The sequence below is a fragment of the Littorina saxatilis genome, linkage group LG3 (assembly GCF_037325665.1).
Source record: "Littorina saxatilis isolate snail1 linkage group LG3, US_GU_Lsax_2.0, whole genome shotgun sequence".
In the NCBI taxonomy this organism is placed as follows: Eukaryota; Metazoa; Mollusca; class Gastropoda; order Littorinimorpha; family Littorinidae; genus Littorina; species Littorina saxatilis.
The window spans coordinates 31,858,783-31,868,351 of NC_090247.1; the positions used below are offsets into that span (position 1 = coordinate 31,858,783).

At 43.1% G+C, this 9,569-nt stretch overlaps 1 protein-coding gene across 1 annotated transcript in view; it reads left to right on the forward strand.

The window, feature by feature from the left end:
- Positions 1-4,068: 4,068 nt before the first annotated feature.
- The window catches only part of LOC138961172 (protein kinase C-binding protein NELL2-like), a 25,779-nt gene continuing 20,278 nt past the window's right edge, over positions 4,069-9,569 (forward strand). Inside the window, exon 1 of the mRNA XM_070332772.1 lies at positions 4,069-4,288. Within this exon, the coding sequence (XP_070188873.1) occupies positions 4,069-4,288 (220 nt within the window). The remainder of the gene's footprint in view (positions 4,289-9,569) is intronic.

The window sequence follows — 9,569 nt, forward strand, 5'->3', positions numbered from 1 at the left end:
TGTTTCCTCTTTCAAATAACCCTTCAGTTCTGAATATGATCGAGGTTATTATTTGGCTGTGAACCAGAAAACATTCTCTTTTTCAGTATCGAACGTTAGCAATTTCTTTCAATTAAACGAAATGGGAACTGATTACCTGTTTTTCAAAAAATAGCTGAATGATATATGTAATGCTTTTTTTTTTTTTAACAAATGCAAACAAATCAAAACATCTTTAAAAAGCTTCCATTTGACATTGGGGGGGGGGGGGGGGAGGGTAAACATTTGGAAACCGATCCGGATGGAATTTTTTCATCCATGATGATCTAATGCAAAACTAATGCCAGTCAGACATTAAAACCAAGGTCAACGCCATTACCATGATTGGAAATCCCAAGGTCAAAGCAATTACGGAAAACCAGCTAATGCAGAACACAGAGAAAAGACATCCAGACATCTCTGGCATATTGGCGTCTAAATGACCCCATGAAAAGGTCGTGTCCAGGGCCCCATTCTCATAAGGTGACATAGCGACAACGTACGGGACTCGTGTTGAAACAAATTGACAATACTTCAGGGACCCCGGCACCCCACGCATCGAATTATATGCAAATTTCAAGATTAGATTTGCATGTGCTGCATGTGGAGTTCTGAAAGCAAGCAGCATGCATTTATTTTACCATGGTGGCGCTATCTGATGGAAAAGCAACTCAAAAGTAATAGCCCTTGACGATTATTTAAATTGTCCCAGCCGAATCCCTCAGACCTGAAATGTCTGGGCGGTGAGTATTGTTAACATTGAAATTGCAGCTCAGACTGGTGCGGATGTTGTAGACAACCTGCGTTATAATAAAAGCGCCAAATGTAGGAGTCTACAACAGCTCAGACTGGTGCGGATGTTGTAGACAACCTGCGTTATAATAAAAGCGCCAAATGTAGGAGTCTACAACAGCGCAGACTGGTGCGGATGTTGTAGACAACCTGCGTTATAATAAAAGCGCCAAATGTAGGAGTCTACAACAGCTCAGACTGGTGCGGATGTTGTAGACAACCTGCGTTATAATAAAAGCGCCAAATGTAGGAGTCTACAACAGCTCACTCCCCCCACCCCTACCAGGCTTTTCAAATTGCGTTCATACTTCATGTTCACAAGTCTTTCTTATTTGTTGTCCTGCCGTTAAAAAAAAAAAAAGGTACGAGGTCATTCAATGCCGGGGTGCTGTGGTCCGTGAAGTATTGAGAATTTGATTCAAACTATTGTCACTATGCAGCCCTGAAAGTCCAAAAAATGGTGTACTCGCCTTTGGCTAGTGATTCTGAAAATGTACTAGCCAGAGAGGAAACTTTACTAGCCAAACCAACATTTTCTTTCAGCAACTTTACTCGCATTTGGCGAGTAGATTAACATTTCTACTCGCCAGTTACATGTTTCTACTCGCCATGGCGAGTACAATACTCGCCACTTTGAGGCCTGCTATGCCTCGTCATGAAAACATGTGAAGTAAGGTCATATCCGGGCCTTGTTCTCATAACTGACAAGCGACTTTCCCAATCGCCTGTCGTTGGTGTTGTTTTTAGTATCGGAAATTAGGGATGTTGCTAGAATTTTTTTCTTCAGCAAATTTACTGATACGGGCAAAAAAGTTCGGCAATTTTCGGAAATGTATGACAATCCTCTGCATTACGACACGACAGCTTTTCCGAAATGACAGGAAACGTTTTAGGCGATATAGAAAACAAATATTCGCCGTTTAATCAACCGCATACGCCAAACGACACCCTTGCAGAAATACACAGCCGGCAAAACGAGAGCCACCCGCCATCCGGATTTGTGAAACACTTTAAAGACGGTACTGAGGCAATTTATCCATAGGACGTCTTGCTCCCATGAGCTAGGCAAGGTGGTCAGATGGTCCGATGCAGAGGATTAGATGGTCAAGCTAGATAGTTAGCGTGGCCCGTGGTCACAGTGATTTGTGCGACAGTCTGGGATTGCCACACGAATTTAGAGGGTCTAGACCTTCTCAGGGCATGCACGAAACCCGAAGGGACTGATAAGCGACTGTCACGCTTCATTGCACACAGCACAGCCGCCAACACCACAAGGTCGTCCTTGATGTTTCCTCACACTCGCTAAAATCAACCACACTCCATCCCCTCCTCTTCCCTCCTTTATTTTTTTTTATTTTTTAGCCATGGTAGTCCTTGTTCAGGGCGAGGTTTAGATGTGGAAAAAACAACAACAGACAAGTGCTTATTCTATTAGCCCAGTTTAAATAGATAATGATTTTTATCTTATCTTATCCCACTCCCGTCTCCTACTGTCACCTTTTTCTTGGGGTTAATCTGATAAAGTCCTGTCCCACGTGAATTCCATTCCTCACGACCCCCCCCCCCCCCCCCCCCAGACCCTCACTCTCACATTTCAGTGAATTCCCCCCTTACTCATCCTCCTCACCCGTCTCTCTCCCCTCGCCACCCCCGTTTACCACTCGGCCACCCAGTATTCACGACACGACTCAAGCTAAATACGTCCTTTACCCCCACCCCCCCCCCTCTCTTTTTCAATGTCATCCCATTTTCTGCGGTCAATGCCTAGGTCTCGTCACAAGGGAGATTTCGCACGACATGACCATGTGTACTAATATCATTGTCTGCAATCAGTCTGGGTTGGCAGAGACTCTCACAGTTCTCTTGATCCCAGAGTGTGCGTACTCGGCTCGGTCAACCCAGACTGATTGTGCAGCAAACGGGTCTCTCCTCTCGTCCAAAATCTCGGCGACGGCGATAGGTCCTGCTGACCGAGACTTTGAGTTCCAGACTTATTGATCCGGCCGCCATTATTGTTTCCATTTCTGGCGTGTCTTCTCTTCATGTTGGGCTACTGTGACCTTTAAAAAGGGGTTTAAAATGGCAATTATCTTCTGGTGAAGTGTGTGCTATAAGGCGGCTTAAAACAATCTCCATTATTTACCGTCGCGTCGGGAGCCAGGCTGATGTATAGGCAAGTGGGGAGATGGTTGGTCGGTGCTTTACTTCCAATGCAGACGTAGACGCTTGACGATTAGTAGTGTATCAAAATCTTGTATTTACTGTTTGAAAATATATACCGAAAAGCACAAGACTGGTGACATGAAGTACCCTCAATGTAATAATTATTCTCTCTCTCGAGAGAAGGGATCGTCTCTCTGTAGAGCATGACAAGTGACAATGAACCACAAAATACATCTGCATTTGAATCATCTTGTTGGAATTAGCCATCCATACAACTCCAATAGACCTCGCTTAAGGGTACAGTCCGCCTCGTGAATGCAATCATCTACATAATCTCAGATCTGCCGAAAATCTTACAATGGTTAAGAGCATCCCCCATGTACTTGGGCCCATACCCACAGTCAACAGCTTGCCTGCTTTCCAGAATTCATTTCGCAGATTGACGTATAGGTATCACTTAAAGATATTCATGCAGAAAAAAATGCCATTCTGCTGTTGATTTCTGATGTTTGCCTGAGTGGAAGGATGCTCTTTTTCAACGTAAATACCCGGAGGACAGATCAGTCGCGGTTTACTGGGGGGGTTTACGCGAGACGATAGGTACCTTTATTTTCTAGTCATTCCATCCAAACCAGCTGTGTGTTCCTCCAAACCTGATAGGGAAGTTTATGAGGCGAATCTTGCCACAATGTTCGCACTTCTTCGCCTCTCTGGGCGTTACCGTTCAAGTCAGCTTAAGTATGCTTTATAGTAGAGCTGAATCAGCAAGTATTCTTGACTTACAAATACTACTGGCGTAAATGCGAAACGCATTACTGGCAACCTCCCTACACACTTGCACAAAAAAGGAAAAGAGGGACGCCTCATCTACTCGTAGGCCATCAATCGTAAATAACGATGAGTTTTGTCTGCAGTGCTGATGATGCGTATACTCAGATCGCTTTCATGGTTGATGTAGATCCTCACCGCCGCTGCAACCACCACTACTACTGTGCTACCTGCGATGGGAGGTCCCTCCGAAGAGAAGACACCTCACGAGAAAGGACACTTTCTATTGTCGCTTTGTCTATTTCACATGAGCTAAATCTTCCTATCATGATAGCCTGCACCCTGCAATCTTGGGACACTTTTGGTGGGTCTCAAGGGAATGAGTTTGTTGCAAGTAGTTATGCACCACCCCCGCCACCACCACCACCACCACCACCACCACCACCACCACCCCCACCACCACCACCACCACCACCACCAACAACTGACTACCACCACCACCTCAAGCACCGCCTCGGCCACAATACCAATGTCACCGCCACCAGCAGTATCACCCCCATCCACACCATTGGCCCCCCCCTCCCTCCCACCCCCCATCACTCTTCCTCATCCCTCATAAATTGGGCCTAAAGTAGTGATGGTAAAGTCGATCTTTGTATTGTTTAACGTTGATTTAATTCGGCCACACTTTCCAGCACGGTGTCTCTCTCATTCTCTTTTTCTTCTTCCCCTTCACAACCCCCCCCCCCCCCCCTATTCTCGCCCACACCCCTATAACCTGCTATCTACCTCTCATCAAGGCCTAAAGTAGGAGAACATCCTGCTATTCCTATTTTGGTCCTACCCACCCACCCACCCCCACCCCAAATATATCTCTCTCTCTCTCTCCTCCTCTCTCTCTCTCTCTCTTCTCCTCTCTCTCTCTCTCTCTCTCTCTCTCTTTCCTCTCTCTCTCTCTCTCTCTCTCTCTCTCTCTCTCTCTCTCTCTCTCTCTCTCTCTCTCTCTCAGTCTCTCTGTTTAGCTCTCTTTCACCCACCCCCTACCCCGTCTACCCTAACCCACCTATCATTCTTTCTCTCTGTCTCATTACCTCTCATCCCATGGTTTCTGTTTGTTTGTGTGTTCTGTTTTTCTTTTGTTGTTTAATTAACTTTATTTTTTGGTGTGCCTGCGTGCACTACCAGTGTCCGTGTGACTTAATTGTGTATTTTTGTTTGCCTAAAGCCAAAAATAAAACCTTGAACCCACCCCCACTCCCACCTCCCTGTCTCTTTTCCCCTACTCCCACTTCTTCCCCTGCTCCCTACCTCTCGTCAAAGCCTTAAAGTACCGTTAGCAGAGTACATCTTTTGTGTTTCGTTAACGTCAATTAATTTAAACCACCTTTTATGCCACCATCACTGCTTGTCGGACCACCCAACAGTCTCTACCCACCGTTACGCTTCTTCCGCCCTTCTTAATGGCGTTTTAAGTTTGAGGTCTTCGACACCGGGACACCGGGACACCGGAAATGATCGTTTAGTTGCGATGAAAAACCACCCAGCGATGGTAAGACCTTGGAACTTCCTTCCTCCTCCCTTCATTGACAGATATCTTCTTCTCAGTTCTTCTCGTTCGCTATGTTAGACAGATATAATTATGTAGTCAGACACATGGACAGTTAGAGGCAAATGTTCATGCACGCGCATGAATATGAAAGCTCGCAGAGTCGTTGCGCGCACGGGCACGGGCAAAACGTTGAGAATATTATTGAATTGTACGACGCACATGCAAACATGCACACGTTCACCAGTGCGCTTACGGGGATACACAAACACATACATACAAGCAGACAGATATGCAAGCGCACAAACAGATGTAGGCGCAAGCACCCAGGCACAAGTACACACACACACACACACACACACACAGTGACACACACACATACACACACACACACACACACACACACACACACACACAGACAGACACACACACACACACACACACACACGCACACACATCCCCCACACTGCTCTGTTCCACCCCTAACCCCTCTAAAACATCAAACGCGGCAAGATTAAAAGCTTACCTGGCAAAAATCAGGTGAAACCCACGATACCTACTCACCCCTCCTCCGCCCCTTTAACTTGTTCCCCCCTCTGCGTTTTATCCAGCCTTAACCTCCCTTGACCCTATTATCCGGGGGAAAGTCTTCCAGGGGGGTCTAGTTTCACCCCAACACCGGAAGCTCCTGAGCTGCTGCAGGATTTGCGGCTGACAGGATTGAGTCTGCAGGATGGAGAGCCCTCAGTGGTGGTAGTGTGCGTGCGGTTAAAAGTGCAGACGTAAGGTTTAGACGGGGTGTGACGAAGATCAAAGAGTAATGATGAATTCATTGGCCAAGGTCATCAAGGGCATGAAACGGTGTTCTGCCTGTAGGTGAACCCCATGATCTTAGAGATGGCGTTAACCGATACTTTCCCGTATTTTACCGATTGAGATACAGTATCTGTGCACATCTACGGTTTCTCCGTAATTTCTCCGATTTTTATATGCAGAATACGGTGCTACGGATTTTTAATTAAAATTCCGAAATTCCGATGTTTTACTCAAAAACAAAATTTTTGTACTTTTTTTCTGTTTTAAGATGTTTTGACCAATTAGTTGGCCGTTGCGCTGAAAAGACGTTTTCCGATTTACCGGAAGCGCGCGTGTTCTCAGCATTGAGTCTTTGTTCTTAGACTTAGTTCGTCCAGCGTCTGCTTGGCAACTTGTGATTGAAGTGAAACATGGAAAAGAAAACAAGTCGCGTAAGGCGAAAATACAATATTTAGTCAAGTAGCTGTCGAACTCACAGAATGAAACTGAACGCAACGCAACGCAGCAAGACCGTATACTCGTAGCATCGTCACTCCACCGCCCGTGGCAAAGGCAGTGCCCGTGGAATTGACAAGAAGAGCGGGGTATTCGTTGCGCTAAGAAGGATAGCACGCTTTTCTGTACCTCTCTTCGTTTTAACTTTCTGAGCGTGTTTTTAATCCAAACATATCATATCTATATATTTTTGGAATCAGGAACCGACAAGGAAGAAGATGAAAGTGTTTTTGAATTGATTTCGGAAAAACCCATTTGATAATAATTTTTATATATTTAATTTTCAGAGCTTGTTTTTAATCCGAATATAACATATTTATATGTTTTGGGAATCAGCAAATGATGGAGAATAAGATAAACGTAAATTTGGATCGTTTTATAAATTTTTATTTTTTTTTACAATTTTTAGATTTTTAATGACCAAAGTCATTAATTAATTTTTAAGCCACCAAGCTGAAATGCAATACCGAACCCCGGGCTTCGTCGAAGATTACTTGACCAAAATTTCAACCAATTTGGTTGAAAAATGAGGGCGTGACAGTGCCGCCTCAACTTTCACGAAAAGCCGGATATGACGTCATCAAAGACATTTATCAAAAAAATGAAAAAAACGTTCGGGGATTTCATACCCAGGAACTCTCATGTCAAATTTCATAAAGATCGGTCCAGTAGTTTAGTCTGAATCGCTCTACACACACACACACACAGACAGATAGACGCACATACACGACGACCCTCGTTTCGATTCACCCTCGATGTTAAAATATTTAGTCAAAACTTGACTAAATATAACAAGTCGCGTAAGGCGAAAATACAATATTTAGTCAAGTAGCTGTCGAACTCACAGAATGAAACTCAACGCAACGCAGCAAGACCGTATACTCGTAGCATCGTCACTCCACCGCCCGTGGCAAAGGCAGTGCCCGTGGAATTGACAAGAAGAGCGGGGTATTCGTTGCGCTGAGAAGGATAGCACGCTTTTCTGTACCTCTCTTCGTTTTAACTTTCTGAGCGTGTTTTTAATCCAAACATATCATATCTATATATTTTTGGAATCAGGAACCGACAAGGAATAAGATGAAAGTGTTTTTAAATTGATTTCGAAAAAAAAAATTTCATAATAATTTTTATATATTTAATTTTCAGAGCTTGTTTTTAATCCGAATATAACATATTTATATGTTTTGGGAATCAGCAAATGATGGAGAATAAGATAAACGTAAATTTGGATCGTTTTATAAATTTTTATTTTTTTTTTACAATTTTCAGATTTTTAATGACCAAAGTCATCAATTAATTTTTAAGCCACCAAGCTGAAATGCAATACCGAAGTCCGGGCTTCGTCGAAGATTACTTGACCAAAATTTCAACCAATTTGGTTGAAAAATGAGGGCGTGACAGTGCCGCCTCAACTTTCACGAAAAGCCGGATATGACGTCATCAAAGACATTTATCAAAAAAATGAAAAAAACGTTCGGGGATTTCATACCCAGGAACTCTCATGTCAAATTTCATAAAGATCGGTCCAGTAGTTTAGTCTGAATCGCTCTACACACACACACGCACACACGCACGCACATACACCACGACCCTCGTTTCGATTCCCCCTCGATGTTAAAATATTTAGTCAAAACTTGACTAAATATAAAAAGAGTGCGAGATTCAGATAGTGAAGAGGAGACACCAGCTCTGTCACCAAAGAAGAAGAAAACGGCACAACAGTGCTGGAAGTCCAGTTATTCTCAAGACAACCTGGAGATCGTAAAATTGTGTGCTTTGTGAGCAGAATTATGTCTTGAACTGTCGTTACAGCATACTACTGAAACATTTTAAAAACTACTGAAATTTGGTTTGTTTACCACTGATGAGCGTTTTGAGTGTGCACAGGTCTGATCATACTGATCATTCCTTCTTTTTACATTTAGTCAAGTTTTGACTAAATGTTTTAACATATAGAGGGGGAATCGAGACGAGGGTCGTGGTGTATGTGTGTGTGTGTGTGTGTGTGTGTGTGTGTGTGTGTGCATGTGCGTGTGTGTGTGTGTAGAGCGATTCAGACCAAACTACTGGACCGATCTTTATGAAATTTTACATGAGAGTTCCTGGGTATGATATCCCCGGACGGCTTTTTCTTTTTTTCGAAAAATACCTTTGATGACGTCATATCCGGCTTTTTGTAAAAGTTGAGGCGGCACTGTCACACCCTCATTTTTCAATCAAATGGATTGAAATTTTGGCCAAGCAATCTTCGACGAAGGCCGGACTTTGGTATTGCATTTCAGCTTAGTGGCTTAAAAATTAATGAATGACTTTGGTTATTAAAAATCTGAAAATTGTAAAACAAATATTTTTTTTATAAAACGATTCAAATTTACGTTCATCTTATTCTTCATCATTTTCTGATTCCAAGAACATATAAATATGTTATATTTGGATTAAAAACAAGCTCTAAAAATTAAAAATATAAAAATTATGATCAAAATTAAATTTTCGAAATCAATTTAAAAACACTTTCATCTTATTCCTTGTCGGTTCCTGATTCCAAAAACATATAGATATGATATGTTTGGATTAAAAACACGCTCAGAAAGTTAAAACGAAGAGAGGTACAGAAAAGCGTGCTATCCTTCTCAGCGCAACTACTACCCCGCTCTTCTTGTCAATTTCACTGCCTTTGCCACGAGCGGTGGACTGACGATGCTACGAGTATACGGTCTTGCTGAAAAATTGCAATGCGTTCAGTTTCATTCTGTGAGTTCGACAGCTTGACTAAATGTTGTATTTTCGCCTTACGCGACCTGATTTTTTTTAAAAATCAGCCGGGCATCTTGTTTGAGGTAGCAAAAAGCTCCGTTCTGGTGCAAGACTGACTTTGTTGAAGTCATCTTTTGCAAGCAATAATCATGTTATTCATCATTCAGCGTGGTCTGGTAGTATGTCCATCTACATGTACTTCCTTTCATTCAGAGGC